Source organism: Nycticebus coucang, chromosome 11 (assembly GCF_027406575.1).
Source record: "Nycticebus coucang isolate mNycCou1 chromosome 11, mNycCou1.pri, whole genome shotgun sequence".
Taxonomy (NCBI): domain Eukaryota; kingdom Metazoa; phylum Chordata; class Mammalia; order Primates; family Lorisidae; genus Nycticebus; species Nycticebus coucang.
Genome location: NC_069790.1, coordinates 9984821 through 10001634, shown reverse-complemented (window position 1 = coordinate 10001634; position 16814 = coordinate 9984821). Strand labels below are relative to the sequence as shown.

General features: G+C 49.7%; 1 protein-coding gene across 2 annotated transcripts in view; it reads left to right on the top strand.

Moving 5' to 3' along the window:
* ADCY1 (adenylate cyclase 1) overlaps nt 1–14896 on the top strand; it is a 165165-nt gene extending 150269 nt beyond the window's left edge. The window contains exons 18-20 of one of the 2 annotated variants that reach the window (XM_053609418.1): nt 2211–2325; nt 4191–4315; nt 6358–14896. In XM_053609418.1, coding sequence (XP_053465393.1) covers nt 2211–2325; nt 4191–4315; nt 6358–6660 — 543 coding nt within the window. In that variant the 3' untranslated portion in view covers nt 6661–14896. Of the gene's footprint in view, nt 1–2210; nt 2326–4190; nt 4316–6357 lie in introns of those variants that run through there. The other variant, XR_008383691.1, reaches the window with a different exon arrangement.
* The last annotated feature ends 1918 nt before the right edge of the window (nt 14897–16814 follow it).

Here is a 16814-nt window from a genome sequence, read left to right as displayed (position 1 = left end):
CTGTTGTTCTAATACAGGTCACATCAAAACCCCACCAGGATAGTTTGTGATTTTGAGAAACTAATCCTTAGTGCAGATGGAAAGAAAAAAGACCCAGAACTGCCTACATACTATTGAAAAATAAGACCAAAGTTAGAGGACTGATATCATCCAATTCCAAAGGTTACTATGAAGCTACTGTAATCAAGGCAGGGTGACATTATCCAAAGAATAAACAGGTCAATGGAACGGAATACAGAACCCAGAACCCAGAAATACACTCACACAACTATAGTTAACTGATGTCTGACATGGGGGCAAAGATAGTACAGCAGAGAAAAGGAAGTCTCTTCAAAAAATAGTGCTGGGACAACTGGACATCCACGTGCAGGAAAACGAATACAGACGCAGCCCGTACACCCTTCCTAGAAACATAATCAAGGTAGATAATAATCCTAAATGTGTAAGGCAAAATGGTTAACACTTTTAGAAGATAACCAAGGAGAAAAATCTAGATGACCTTGATTTTGGCAATGATTTTTTTTTTTTAAATGTAACACCAAGAACATGATCTATAAAAAGTGATAAGTTGCACTCAGTTACAATTAAAAGTGCCTACTCTGTGAAAAAATATTGTTAAAGGAATGAAAACCCAGGCCCCAGGCTAGGAGACAGTCTTTTTACAAACCACCCATCTGATGAAGGACTTTCATCTAAATTACACGAAGAGCCCTTCCGATCCATCCATAAGAAAAAAAGTGGGAAAACAGTCTCAACAGGCAGCTCACCAAAGAAGACATACAGATGAGAAATAAACATACGTTCAGGGTCGTATGTCATGAGGGAGATGCAAATTAAAACAAGGTGCCATCGGATCCCAGGTAGAATGGCTAAGGTCCAGAACACTTTCAAGATAAAATGCTGGGTTTGCGGGTGTGGAGTAACAGAAACTCTCATTCACGGCTGGTGGGAATGCAAAATGACACGGTCACTGTGGAAGATCATCTAACTTTGTTACAAAGCTACATGGAGTGTGGCGGTATGATCCAGCCATCCTGCTCCTTGGTGCTGACTGCAATGGGGTAAAAACTTTTGTCTCAGAAAACGCTTTCAGATGAATATGAATAGCAGCTTTATTCCTAATCACCAACCCTTTTATAGGTAAATGGAAAAACAAATTCTGGTGTATCCATGAAATGGAATATTATTAAGTGATAAAAGGAAATGAGCTATCAAGTTGTGAGAAGACACAGAGGAACCTAAATACCGTCTGAGAAGGCCACGTAATATGTGATTCCAATTATATGAAATTCTTTGAAGGGCAAGACTACAGAGGCAGTATAAATACCAGTGGTTGCTGGGAATTGGGGGAAAGGGATGACCAGGCAGAGCACAGATTTTTAGGGCCATGAAACTTTGGTGTAGTATTGTCAAAGTGGATACGTGTTACATACTTGTCAAAACCTAAAGCTTGTGCAATGCCAAGAATGCATCCTCATGTAAGATTTGGGCTTCTGTAATCATGTATCAATATTGGTTCATCAGTCGAAACCAATGTCTCACACCAGTGTAAGCTAAGAACCATAGCGAAACTCCATGTCCGGGAAGAGGGGGTACATGGGAACTCTCTGTACTATCTGCTCAGCTGATCTGTAAACCGAAAATTGTCTCCAAAATTTAATCCATTAATTTTAAAAAAGCATTAGTTCCCTGGCTGAGGACTGATAAAATTTGCTTAAAAAATAAAAATGAGGAAACTCACACCGTCACGAAATGATCTTGCCACACACATACAGAAAGATACAGTCTCAATCTCAAGGAAGGAAGGGTTCCCTGACACTATTCCCTGACGTGGGTTGCTGTCCTTGCTTTGCTCATTTGCAATGGGCAGTGACAACATTGTCCAAGCAGGACTTTGGACACCTGGTCTCCTGTTTGTGGTTCTCCCCCCCTGCACCCCACCCACTGCAGACAGCCTCAGGTGAGTCCTGTCTCTGCCCCCCAGGATCCAGGGGCAGCACCTCAGTCTTCTCCCTGTAGAATGGGGTGATAAATGTGCCCCAGCCAGGCACCAAGAGACCGCAGTCTGCAGGGCTGCTGTACTGTGATGTGGGAATCAAATCCCCAAGCCCACAACCGAGGGGTCCCTCCTCCTACTAGTCACCCTGATGTAATGATCCCTCCTCCTACTAGTCACCCTGATGTAATGATCCTTGTCTGTCCGTGCCTAGGCTAAGAAGTCCATCTCCTCCCACCTGAGCACCCTGGCAGACTTTGCCATTGAGATGTTTGACGTCCTGGATGAAATCAACTACCAGTCTTACAACGACTTCGTCCTCCGAGTTGGTACATGGCTTTAAACCTATCCTGTCAATCAATGTAGAAGGCCCTTTCTACACATTCCCAGGGGCAGGATCAGCTGGCCAGGTGCCCTGGTCATGCAGGAAGGAGGGTGGTGCCAGCCAGTAGAATGTGGGCACGCAGGAGCAAAGTCACCCCCCTGAAAGCTGCTTGTGGAAGTGGGACGCTTCAGAGAGTGACTTAGAACTTTGAAGATTCATTGCCCATTAAACACATTAGATATCCTGATTAGAGACTTTCAGATGCTCCTCCAAGTCCACACTCAGCTGTCAGAAAATGCTCATTTCCCCTCAGCCAGACCTTGCAACACGGAGCTGAGGCCGTGTGGGCTGCCCAGAAGGGCCTTGGCAGTGGGAGGCCAGCTGTGCAGGCTCAGGCAGACCTTTGTTCCCCTCTGGGCTCTTTCAGTCACCTGTGGAGGGAAATCCATTTGAAGTCCAAGTTTCTCTCTAGCTTTTACAAAACTATGGTTTGTGGGGTTTTTTTTGAATCTTAAATTCACTTTTATGTGACATGTAAACAGTTTACCAGAAAAATTCCCTCTGGTCTAGGATACAGTTAATATAGAGGTTTAGGGTTGTTTTAGAATTCTAGTGGCCATAAAGCCAAACGCTGGAGCCATGTTTGAGTGTGAAGGGTAGTGGAAGGTGACAGATCCCCTTGAGAACAAGCAGGGTTCTGATGTCCTGAAATGGAAGCTGTGTTTCAGGCATGACGTCCGGTGGGGGGTGGGGCCCTGCTCCGTCTGGAAGCAGGTTAGGGAAACCCCATCCCCTGCCCAGCCACTTTGGAGCCTGCTGCTGTGGCTCAGTAGCTGGTCACTCAGTGACCCCTCTACCCAGCAGGCTGATGCTGACCCCATCTCCTACTTGGAGGTGTAGGTATCTGGGGTTGGAGAGGGGCTCCCCAAGTCCTAATAGCCATCTAGAAAGTGGCCCTTTGGGGTTCCTCTTTGGGTTTCCAAGCCCACCTGCCCCCACTCACACTGCTGTGCCCTTGTCTCCACACTTCTCCCATGCTACATCCAGGACTTCAGGAAAATTTACTAGGATAAGTTCAGAAAATTTGTCCAAAGCATATAAAGGGGAGGTAAGATGTGGCCTTAGTCTGGGCCCAAAAGCCTCAGTTGCTGGAAGTGGCCACAGCGGGCTGTAGAGCAGAGCTGATAGCATACTGGACCCCCAGGTGTCCTGCTGGGGACAGGCCAAGGTGTCAAAGCTTGCTATGTGCCCTGTTTACAGGAAAGGAAGCCCAGGCCCAGAGTGGATGAGCACATTGCTGAGTGTCACACAGAGGTGATTTAAACTCTGGTATCCCTGGGGGTCATTGTGACACTGGTCTGCAGCTACCTAGAGGCCAGTTGGACTCAGATACAAAAAGAGTCCTCCATCTTCTTTCCTCAGAGCACCCTAAACTCAGGAGTCCCTCTCAGTTCTGAGACTCACGCCCTGAAATAGCTTCAGAGTTGCAGCCTGAGAACAGGTCAGGATCCACTGTTTTTTCTGGAAAAGAGGACACACTTGGGGACACACACTGTGATCATAGTGATAAAACATCAGATTTCTTACTATCTCCTGTGGCAGGACTTAGTTCAGGGGCTGATGGTCCAGAAAATGGACTTTTTCTCAGGATTAGGAGTCATTTTCAACTACCAGTGCTGCCCCCTGGGACAGCAGCCAGTGTCACAAGGGTGCCACCCTTCCGGGGGAGCCCTGTGCAGATGAAAAAGCCTGGTGCGAGGTATCCTCAGAAAACAAGACCCCAAGAAGAGCATCTAGCCCACGGGTGGCCCTGGCAGGGGGAGTTTCACTTTCCAGCTAACAACAAGCCACACTGTGGCTATTTTCTAGGCATCAACGTCGGCCCTGTGGTGGCCGGAGTGATTGGGGCCCGCAGGCCCCAGTACGACATCTGGGGAAACACAGTCAACGTGGCAAGTCGAATGGACAGCACTGGAGTTCAGGGCAGAATCCAGGTCAGTTCATCCCAAAGCCCCCAGCACAGGTGCCCATTCTGCAGGTGAGGAAACTAAGGCATAAGAGGCCAAGGGTTGAACCCTGGGGCTGCAGCCAGTGAGAGGCAGGCCAGAACTAGCTCCCTATCTCAGTCCATCTTCTTAGAAGGCGTTTCCTGGGCCTGGCAGTTCGATTTTGCTCTCTGATTTGCCATGTGGTCTTGGCGGCCAGACCCTGAGTGACCAAGTGCAGACTCCAGAGCACCAGGAGTTACAGATCGTGCAGCTGAGCCTCACGGCCTGGCTGCTCCCATGCCTTCCCCAGGACTCCAGCTTGCTTCCACAGAAGGGAAGAGCTTTCTCCTGTGTTGGAAGAGAGGATGCTGGGGGTCATCTGAGGAACTTCTGGAAAGCTTAGGTGGGATGAGCACATGGTGGCCCTGACACCTTCCAGGAGCCGTGGAAAGGTGCGGAAGGCAGAGCCTGTGCTCTTCCTCCGTGTGCAGGAGAGCGTTCTGGCTCTCAGGATTTCCCTAACAACAAACATGAAACTTGACCCAGTCCCGATGACCACCAGCATGGAGCCCAGGTTGTTACATAGGACCTGTGAGAGGGCCACTCAGCCCTGCGGCTGCCCTCTGGGAGCTGCAGGCCTCAGGGGGCCACAGAAAGGCATCCCCTGGCATATGACAGTGGCTAGTCTTGGTAAACAGCCTTTATTAAAGTTTTATAAAGCTCTCTTCTTCTGCTTAGAGCACCGTCAGGGGCTTCCATGAAGCATGTCTGCACCTCTGTGTTCTTTACCAAAAAAACCAAACTTCTGTTTGTGTTCTTGTGGTAAAATACACAAAATAATTCATCATCTTCACTATTTGTAATTGTACCTTAAGCACCTTCACATGGGTGTGTGACCGTCCCCGCAGCCCACCTGTAGACTTGGCACTGCATTCCCTTGGTGTGACCATACATCCACACTCTTCCTCAGGCTCCCCCAGAGCTGGCTACGCCCCAGGGGAGAACTTTGTGGGACCATCCTGTCTGCAGCCTGGCTACTGCCCCATGCTGTGTTGCATTTTTAAGCTTCTAACAGATCTAAGCCTGACACTGGCCTGTCCTGCCTTTGCCCCACACATGGGCCACTTACCCCTGGTCTCGCAGACCTGGCAGGTGTCCCCTGCTGCTCAGGATGTTACCCTGTCACAGGAAGGGCCTCTGTCTTCCCTTCCCTGTTCAACTTCCTGGCACCCCTTCCCACTGACTGCCCAAGACCACCCTCCACAGTGCTTATGGGCTGGACCACAACAAGGTGGGCTTGGGATGGAGTGAGTTGTTTCAACTAAAGATGGCAGGATTTTGGACCACGTGTGGGAGAAGTGAGCCGCCAAGGAGATGGGGAGGGGGAAGGGATTCCAAGATGGCACCTCCAGTATAAAGCTCAGATACTAAACATGTGTCTCCTGTTCATGGGACTGAGTGTGTCTAGCAGAAGGTATTTTCTTATCCTTTTTTCTAACTTTGTGAAGTAGGAATTCTTTGAGCCAAGATACTGCCCGGGAACCTGAGAGACAGAGGAGTTGAGTCCTGCTCCTCCTGTTCCCAGCATCCAAGCTGCATCTCAAGCAGTCTCTGGTGTGGCATGCACCACGGGGCACACACCTGGGCCCTACGGCTGGGTTCCTCACCCTGCCTGCCCAGGCACCTCACCTGGGTGCTTCCTGGGCCTTCCTTCCCAGCCCAGTGTACTGCTCAGAGAATGTTACCTCCTCCTGTGGTCCAAGAAAACAGGCAGCTGGACTCTCTGGGGCTGGCACCACAGGCCTCTCTCAGTCCCCTGGATTTTCTTTGCAGGGTGTGTCCTTAGGGAGTGACCCGAGTGATTGTAGCAGGAGTGAGGGCCCCAGGCTAAGCTGGGGAAGCTATGTATACACAACGCCAAGGTCGGGCAGTCAGGGAGACAGTGGCAGATGCAGAATGGAATGTTCTGGTCTTTTCTAGACACACAGTGGGGCTCACATCCCCAGAGGGCTTCCCTTGTTGTGATGCTTGCTTCTTTGTGCCAACAGGTGACTGAAGAAGTCCACCGGCTGCTGAGAAGGTGTTCCTACCACTTCGTGTGCCGAGGCAAAGTCAGTGTCAAGGGCAAGGGTGAGATGTTGACATATTTTCTGGAAGGCAGGACTGATGGAAATGGTGCCCAGACCAGGCCCCTAGGCTTGGAGCGGAAAATGTGTCCTTATGGGAGAGCCAGCCTTCAGGCCAGACACCCCACTGTGTGCCCCACGGCTGGGCTCCCTGTCAGGGCTGGGCTGCCCCCACACACCCCCAGCCAGTATGTGCCCTCCACGGCAGCTGGGAGGGAGGCTTAATGGAGCCCATGCTCGCCGCTGGAGGTGCACACAGGTGAGAGTGCTCTGGGGGCAACACAGGCCACTGTGGCTCCAGCCAGGACAAGCCAGTGCAGCAGAGCGGGCAGCCAGCAGCCAGGCTGCAGAAGGAGCATTGTCCAGGCATGGCCTGTGGCCCAGGGCCGACTACCCGGCAGAAGCAGCACTGCAGTGACTCGGTGAAGGGAGGACACCCGTGCACTCACATCCAGGCCTCACAGGAGATGTGTCCACTCCGTCCTCCCCCTCCGGGGCCAAGGGAGCGCTATCTGTTTCCAGCATGCCTTTGCAGGTTTGGCCAGGTTGGCGTCAATGACAGGAACTTCAGAGCATCTGCTGAGGGAGGTCTGGCTGGCAGAGCGGCTGAGACAGCTCTGTGCCTCCCCAGCCAAGGCATATCCCGGAGTGCAGGCGGGTCCAGCCCTGGGCAGCAGCTGCAGGAGCAGAGAGGGAAACCAGGCCTCACTAGGAGGGTCGTGAGGGCTGGGGTTGTCCACACCACAGGCACAGCATGGAATTGTTTGCTCTCGGACTGGATGATCTGGGGAGAATTGAGAAGCTACCTCTCACTGCATGGAGGGTGGTGGCCACCGGTTTTTCCCAAGAGTGTCTTTTTGCTAAGAGGCAGAGTAGTCTGCTGGAATTGTCAGGGGCCTGCAGCCCCGTCTCCACAGACACGGCCTGCATCAGATTCTTGCTCTGCCTGTGTGTTCGCCACCTGTCCCACCTGCTGGATCTGGCTCCTGTGAAACCTGGACATTCCCTGCCCTGCACTGTCACTGCTGCGCTTGTTCAGAGAAGAGGGTTGGGTGTTATTTCCTCCCCGGCCCTGTGGTATCATGGGTCCTGTACATTTAGCAGCAGGGCAAGGCTGCATTTATGTTGGAAATGAGCAAGTTTCCTTGATGGACGATGTAGTTTCCCCAGCAGAACCAGGCCTCCTAGATAGGCTGTTTCAGAGTCGCTTCACAGTTGGCTTATGGTCATGAGTCCACATGTCCCTGCTCCGGTTTGTAGGGAAAGCAACTGCAGGTGAATGTGTCGAGATCTGGGAACCTCCCACCTGCACATCTGGTTGATCACAGTGGATATGAAGACAAGGATGGTGGGGAATAGGGGTCCAGGGATAGGACTGACCAGAAATAGCCAGGCAAGTCCTGGCATGTGGAGACCCTGGGTCTCAGTCATAGGGAAGAAGGTTCTGGGGACTCACTGCTTGGAAATGTGCTCAGAGAAGTTTCTGTGGACTGCAGATGAGGCCTGAGCCCATCTCTGTTCAAAGCCAGCTGGTTTGAGTTTTTATCACTGCTCCCCAAGGGCTCTACTACCTTTCTGGGAGTCCTGACTTTTCAGAGTAGGAGCAGAGAAAAGCCTAGACTTCCTTGGAGAGTAGACCTGTGTGTGGGGCCTGCTCTGGACTGATCCCTGTCAGGGAGCACACGGGATGTTCTCTGGCTGCTCCTATCATGGTGCGTTAGATGCGGCTTCCTGCATGGGGAGGGCTTCACCCTGGTTTAGCCAAATGGCAGAGTGGGGACAGCTGGGTCCTCTGCCATAGCTGGGAGAGGCTAGGGCTGGGGGGTTTTCAGGGCAACCAGGTTGGGGCTGGCTAAGTGCCTGTTCCCAAGGGATTTGGGGTTAGTGGTAGCAGCTCTAGCTGAGGCAGGACTGAGGACAGAGGTCCAGGATGGATAGCTTCTGGAAGGGCGGGTGAAAGAGGCAGGGTTGCCTATCTGCCTGTCTTGAGGCCATGGACCATGGGTGGCCAAGTGAGGCTGTGGGGGGTGTGCAACCTGACTGCTCTTTTTTCTCTCCCCGGGCTGGGCTATGGCTTCTGTGATATGCAAGGGGGCTGGATGTCTGTTGGTGCCTTCCTGCAGAGTGATTTTGACCAAGGAAGGCTCCCCTATGGTTCCCCTAGGGAGTTGAGAGTGGAGAGTAGACAGCTTTCTTCTTCCTTGCGTGGTCCTCACGTCACCATCCGCTCATGCGCCCTGGTGTTCTGGCATCACTGATGTGGGCTGAGCTCCCAAGAAGCCCTAGGGAAAGAGATGCTCAAGGTGGCTTCCAGGCACTATTGGGGTATCCACAGGAGACTGTGTTTGTGCAGAACCTCCAGGGTGCTGGCGAGGACACCTAAAAATAGGCAGGTTCACCTCGAGGATCCAGGCCCATCTGAGACCTCCTCAAGCTGAGAATCTGGCTGCCGCTCACTCTGGGCTGTCTAGGGTGGGGGTGTAGACAGAAGCGTGGCCCCCAAAGGTGTCCATGCTGTAGACCCAGGCCCTGTGGCTATGCTCTGTCATTTGCAAAGAGGACTTTGAAGACAGAATTAAGATTAGGGATCTTAAGATGGGAGAGGAGTCTGGACCACCTGAGTGGGCTCAGTGTAGCCACATGGCCGCCTTGAAGTAGATGGAAAGATTTGAAGCCTCACACAGATGGCACCATTGTTGCTGGTTTGAAGATGAAGGCCACAGCTACTGGCTAAGGCCTCTTGACAGCCCCAGCCCTAGCCAGCAAGGAAGTGGGGACATCACTCCCACAATTACAGGGACCTGAATTCGCGACAACTTGTGTGAGCCCAAAGCAGATTGGCCCCAGAGCCTCCAGGCAGGAGCAGAGCCCAGCCTGGTGACACTTGGGTCTGGCCTGTGAGACTGGGCAGAGAGCCACCTGCCACATGGTGTCCAGCCTGGGGTCCACAGAGCTGAGAGATCACACATGTGCATCTGTGACACCACTCAAGGCTGGTCAGTCATGCAGCAGCGAGAGGAAGCCGTCTTGGGGACCACACTTCCTTCTCTGGCACGCGACTGTTCTGCGGTGGACCCCACGGCAGCCTTGGTGAGGTCTCTGCGTCAGGGGGCAAACATCTCCATCATCAGCAACTCCAAACCCCACCTGCTTCCTATGAGTTCAGGAACTGTGTTTAGCCATAACGTTCCCTGGGGTTTGGTGAAAAACAACTTCCTTTTTATTTGTGATAAAACTGTATTATATTGCCTTATTTATTTTTAATCGTGTACAATATTCATGTACAAATGTTAGAGCCATTCGGGTAGGATTCCCTCTAAGTTATTTCTGAGGCTCTGTAAATAGTGCACCAGTGATGGTGCTGCCTGTTTACTGGTACCAAAAACAAAGACAAGCCCACACCCACTCCAGCCCTGCTTGGCGATGCTGTGCCCTTTAGGAACGACCCTGTGTGCTCCCTTCCTGACCCTCGCATGCCTCCCCGCCTGACACTGTAAAGTAGAGCACAGCCCCAAAATGCTTCCAAAGGTCCCCCTGGGCCCTGCCCACCCCGGGCCAGGCAACTCCTGCGGGTGTTCTGTATCCTGCAAGCGGATGCCCCCCACAGACCCAAAAACCCAAGTTTCCAGCCCGTGTTTCTCAGACTCTAAAGCCACTGGGGCTTCTGGAACACCTGTCGTAGAAGCAATAACTCTAACTCTATGCTGTGGAGACGAGTCTCGTCCAAAGCAGACTGGTAATTCAGAGACAACCCATGCAGATGAGTTTGCCCAATGCCCTGGCTCTGTGGAGGGCTATCAATCCCAAAGCCCTCCCCCAACTCCTGAAGACCTAGTTCCAGTCTGTGGGTTGTCAGGGCTGGGCAGAGCTCAGCACTCCAGGCCTGGTGAGCAGACAGAGCTGCACCGGACCCTTCTCAGATCATCGTCACCACACCCCTGTCTCAGGAGAGGGAGGAAGGAGGCAAATGACACCCCATCCAAGATGTGTTTAGAGAGACGAATCTCAGTGCCAGCCTCACACTGTCTGACGTGGGGAGCTGCAGTTTGTGGCGGCAATGTTAAAGTCTAACACTGCACGGCTTACCCAGGGTGCGCCACTTCAAGGAAATGGTGGCATGCTGATGGCGGTCCCCATTCACCCTCCACAGTGCTGGTGCTGTGTTGGAGGAGAAGAGCTCTCTGGACATGTGTCCAGGATTGGAGACCCAGGCCAGGCTGATCTGGATGTGGGAGCTTGATCCTTGATATTGAGCCTGGGAGATGATAGACAGAAAGGTCTTACTTAAGAAACTCAGATACCCAAAAATAACCATCGGCATGGGAATCATTCCATGCTCTTAGCAGCAGAGTGGGGATGCCCAAGGCAGGTGTCCATGGTGGGCAAAGTTGAAGGTGTGGGGAATCAGGTAGCTTTAGCCTCCTGCACCCCGGCCCTCACTGTGCCAGGTGGGGGTCAGGGCAAGGCCAAGATGGGGTCCGCAGCCAGAGTAGACATTCTGGAAAGCACCGTTTGGTTCAGCGAAAGGAAGGCTCTTCTAGTTGCGATTTCCCACAGATGGATTTGGGTACACTAGGTGGTCCAGCCTTGTGGTTGGGGGCAAATGTGGCCCAGGAGGGCTCCTCCCGGAAGCTGAAGGTGTCTGTGATTCTGGGTGAACCAATAGCGAGTAGCTGAAGGCCTCACCCCAGGAGAGAACAGAGGCAAAGAGTGGCCCGGAAGGCCCAGGGCCCCTGAGTGGCCTGGTGGGGCTGGGGTGCCTGCAGCCTAGGGCAAGGCCCCTGCCCTCAGTGTGGACATTTCTCCCTGCAGGGTCAGGTGCTCCATGAGCAAGACCCCAAACAGACATAGACAGGGGATGTTCAGAGGCCCCGGCTTCCCCCTCACCTGGGGGGAACCGATGGGGACACTTGGGAAAGTATTTGAGGGATTTCCCATGCTCTTCTGTTTGTTCACATCCTTACCAGAGGCAGATCCTGTAATAGGATGTGAGGAAATGTGTCACTTGTATGGTCCATTCCATAAACACCACAGATTCGATTTCAGGTGCTGCATTTTGGGGCTAGACTTCCTTGAATGACATGCAAACATATAATGACTCATACATTTGTATTTTTAAATTTCCCTGAAAATTTAATGCATTCTGTTCCATATCACATCTGTTCCCCATCTTAAAAATGTTGCTCCACTCAGGCTGTGTTTGATTCTAATCCGTGTGCGTGCTGTGTTGCGTGTGTGCATGTGTGTGCGCCTGTCTGTCTTGTGTGTTGTGCACGTGTCTGTGTGTTGCATAGCATGAGCCAAATAAAAATGAAGTATTTGTTCCTGGAATTAAGGTGGATTCATATAAGGAACAAAATTAAATTTGAATACAGCCAGATGATCTCCATGCAGGGCATCTGGGGAAACTGTCTCTGAGTGCCCTGCCTTGATTTTCCTTAGAAAATCCTCATTATCAGAGGAGGAGGTCTGGGCAGGAGGGGATGAGTTATGAGCAGGGAGCGTGCAGCATCCAGGGCACCAAGGCAGCATGTGACTCCCTTGATTCATGAGCCTCCGTCTATAATCCAGTGCTAACTCTTACATTTTTAAATAATCAACCATCTTAATTATCTACAATATCAGCACTAATGTCCAGGGATATTGAAGCACTAAACAGGTCTCATTTCCTTTGTTTGGTGGTTTACTTTTGGGGTTGCTGGCTGCAGGAATTTGAAAGCAGGACCCAGAAGGGAACACAAGCAAAACTCAGGGTCACCAGCCCCTCCATCTCCGCTCCCGGGCACTGCGAGCTGGTCTGGAGGCCGGGCCTTGTCACCTGAGTCACTGTCAGCTTCAGTCTCTCTCCCTGTGCAATGGGAGGAGCCGCAGGGGACAGGTGCCTTGTTGGTTGGTACTTCATAATTGGCTGGAGAAAAACATGTCAGTCAGGAAACTGAGCACAGGGGCAGCCATCTGGCCCAATGCTGTGTCCTCTACACCTAGTAGGCCCAGTCATTTCAAGGACCGTTCCTTCAAACTTTGTAAAATTAGTGAGTTTCCTTCTGTACGTCACCAGATTCAACATGTTTTGCACTAATAACCACAGGGGAAGGGCAATTGTAGCTCTCCTGAGGTAGTCCCCCGTGGACCTTTGGGTGGGTGTGAACACATATCTGGGAAACACTCATTATTAGTACCTAAATCTGCTTCACAGTAACTGGGCACCTCTGTGCTCCACTCTGCAAACAGTCCACAGAGGGAGGTGATCCTATAACCTCAAGTTGTCCATGAAGAATCTTGAGGCCCAGAGAGGTTGGGGACTTGAGTAAAGTCACACAGCTCTGAGACACAGGGTCAGGATTCAACCACTGTTCTGTCCTGTCCCAAACCCTGTGTTTCCCATTACCGTTAGTCCCTCTTTGCGAGCAGTAAAGTCTGTAAAAACTTTGTCAGTTTTGTTGGAGAATGCTAGCCTGTGCACACACAAGGGCCCACTGTGGTGGAGGGGACACCTGAGCAGGTGGGCTCTGAGCACAGTGTACTCTGGTCCCCGAGGGAAGTCTTGCTTCACTGCCTGTCCTTGGAGCGTGTGTCCGAGTCCTCACATTCCTAATTAGAGCAATAGTGCCAATAGCCCTTGGCCTCACATTCCTAATTAGAGCAACACAATTCTTCTTGGCTAAGTCATATTCTTCCTTAACAACTGATCCTGAACAAGGTAATAAAATGTTAGGGTTATAAAGTTCCTCCTTCGTCATATCATATTTTATGTTGTAAAACCATGTTGGAGCACAACCTATCATTGCGTCTAAGAAGATCCAGGATTTCCTTAAACAAGAACAGTTGTTGTCTTTTTCTGTAAGGCCTCTCTGATATCGAATAGGGAGAAACTGGGGCACCCCCAGGAGCCCCCAAACTGCACATCATTTCTGTACTTAGGCTGAGCCCGTCCAGGCTCCCAGTCCTGGTCAGGAGTCCCCCAAGCTGAGGGAAGGCCATTGGTTCAGTTTGCTGTTTCTGCTCTCGTCTTTCTCCTCTGTAGAGCCGTTCACTGTTGTCATGTACCGGTGGGGGAGGCAGCTCGGGGCGCCTTCCCAGGGAATATTCAGACAGCAAGAAAGGGATTGTAACAATCAATAATCATGATAGTGAGAAATCTGGCAGCCGCCAGACACGAGTCCCATTCCCTGGGCTCTGGGTTCTTGATGATGCCAGGCAGCTCAGACTTCCAGAGAGCTTGGTTTCCAAAAGCTTTCAGCCACTTACTGAGAATTAATGTTTATGCTGAGGTGACACCCTAGACTAAGTCCCAAGAGATCTATCAAGTGTGGTGGGCTTTAGAAACTTGTGCAGGACGGTGCAAGAGCACGTGCTCAGAGCATCTGCCTGTGGCACCTGCTTCCCACAGCCTGTCAGGGAAGGTGGCCCGACAGCACCCAGACCTTGTTTCTCACCTTCCACCAGCAACTCCCACCCAACTCCGGGCCCCAGCACATGAAGCACAAGTCTCAGGGGACCATTCCCACGTGGTGGGGATCCTGAAGAAGCCCATAGCTGCCTCTTGCCTCCATGGGGAGTGTTGACACAACAGACCACCAGGAGCTCATACACCCAGGGTAGAGAGGCCTAGGGTTTTGCCTTCATTCCTGCCAAAACTGCACATACGCAAGCCATTTGCAGTCCGGAATTGCATGCCGTAAAATTCCTAATTGTGTGGAACTTAGTTTGAATTTGAGGTCACGCAGCAGACACAGAGGGCAAGGCCCAGGCCTGCCCTTGGGTCATCCCCCCTGTGGAGCATCCCTGTAAGCCACAGGGAGTCTTGTGGAGCCTGAGCTTTGTGCACTTATTATGCACCATCTCCCTCCAAATGTCTCTTACTCTACCATCCTCATTTATACCAATAGCACATCCCTGCACAAATGAAAATGATGTCATTATTATGACCGTCTCTTAGCTGTAGATTCCATTCTGATTTAAGGTAAGCCCAAAGCCCACTAGCAGATCTTCTTGACTCACTGAGAAAACTAATTTAAGCTCCTACGTCCTTCGGGTTTGGTTAGACAGGGCTGTGTCCCTGAGGGGAAGGGAGAGTGGTGTGGGCAAAGGTGTCTTTTTGTCACTCAATAAAACCCACCGTGGATGCTTCTGTAGAAGTCAGAAACACGATGACTCTATTTGGAATTACAATAACTCACTCTCACTGGGTAACTTCTCACGATAGATTTGTATGATCAATACGGGTCTCTTTTTATGTCACCTGAACACTGTAGAGTACCTTCCAGTCTTTTTCAAGATTGTTAAATTGAGACAAGTAATTGAATAATTTGTCCTATTTTTATTTAAAAACAAAGTGAATGGACTGACATGTTAAATGTGAATGTACATTTCTTAATTGCAACTTTTCTACTGAGTGTTTGCACTATACTTTCTGGAATCTTATTTAACAAAAATAAAGGAAAAAAATTGCTTGACTAAATTCTGTGGCCATTTCAGTTGAAGAATAAATGGTTATGTGATGTTTTAAAGACACTCCTGCCTGTTTCACATAGCTGCAGACAGGACGTTTTATTATTCAGAATATTAAATATTATGTGATCCTCTCCTTAGAATAAACTGCACCTGAACTATCACCCCTCATTCTTATCTAGTATTTTAATCCTGTAGTCTTTGGAATCTCACAATTGACACTTATTCAGATCTTTAAAATTCATTGTTGGCTGAGGGCAATGGCTCAGGCCTGTAATCCTAGCACTCTGGGAGGCAAAAATGGGAAGATCCCTTGACCTCAGGAGTTTGAGACCAGCCTAAGCAAGAGTTAGATCCTGTCTCTACTAAAAATAGAAAAAATTTAACCTGGTGTTATGGCTACTCTGGAGGCTGAGGCAGGAGGATCACTTGAGTCCAGGAGTTTGAGGTTGATGTGAGCCAGGCTGATGCCATGGCACTCTAGCCTGGGCAACAGAATGAAACTTTGTCTTAAAAAATAAATTTAATGTAGACTGTCCACTTCATGAACCCTTCTTGGATTTTAGAGTATCCTGCCAGGATAATACTGCTTCGTCTGTCTCTTAGAAGTTTCGTTAGCTCTGGACTCAGCGATAAATTCATTTTATGTTCATCTGTAAATTATTTTATTTCCTATCTTAAAAGAGAAAACTATCTGAGTACACAATTACAAGTTGACAAATTTTCTTTCAAACGTCAAAAATGAGCCATTCAAATTGAGTTGAATGGTGAAGGATGGCTTCTGTTCTTGCTGTTGAGAAATCTTCTGTCAGATGTTCTCGAGGAGTTTTAGGGTTCTCTATAGAAACAGCCAATCAACCAGTAGGGTGTGCGTGTGTATGTGTGCACGCGCGCGTATGCAGGGAAGGAGAGAAAGGAGAGAGAATTGTCTCATGTAATCGTGAAGCTGACAAGTTCAAACTCTAAAGAGCAGGCCAGCAGGCTGGAGACCCAGGGGAGAGCAGATACTGCAGTGCGAGTCAGAACACCAGCTGGAGGCAGGATTCCTTCTTCCTTGGGGAACCACAGTCTTTTTCTGAAGGCCTTCAACCAACAGGATAAAGCCCACCCGTATTATGGAGGGAAATGTGCTTTAGTCAGTCTATGGGTGACAAATGTCAATCACATCTAAAAAACACCTTCACACTTCATCTACAGTTGATCAAACAACTTGGAACTGTGGCCTAACCAAGCACACTCAAAATTAGCTCATATGTGTTGCATAGTTTTTCTCTTATTGCCTCTTTCATTTCAAATAAAATCAATTCCTAGTAAAGACAAGTTAAAAATCATTATGAAAAGGATAATATCCTAATAAAAAATCAAAAAGCATATACAGAATTATCAAAGAAATGTAACCAGAAAACATACGGACATAAATACATTCAACAGAATTATTAATGAAAAAAAGTATGAATTAAAACCCGGCCCTGGCTAAAAACTGCAAAGAAAAAAGTATGAATTAAAAGCAATGATGTACCCCAGTTACCTTTCAATTTGTCAAATGTCTTTAAAAGATGGTGTTATAAGACTAGAAAAACCACAGTAAGATGATACTTGTTTGTACCCTGCTCACGGGAATTCATATCTCACTTGGTAAGAAAACGTGATGTGTTAACATCTTTTAACACAGTCAATCCTCTAGGATTCTAACAAAATTGGCACAAAGCTTTTCATACGAGGATATCGCTGTGTTATTTATAATTGTGAAAAACTGGGAACAAATTGTGGTTGACAGAAATTTAAAGATGGTTCTCCAAGATTCCATGCTCCCCACCCCAGAACCCATGGATAGGCTGAGCCCCCGCTCTGATAGTGTCATTGGTGATGTGATCAAGCACACCAAACCTCACATGCACCCTTAAAGCAGAGAATTCTTGCTGGCTAGG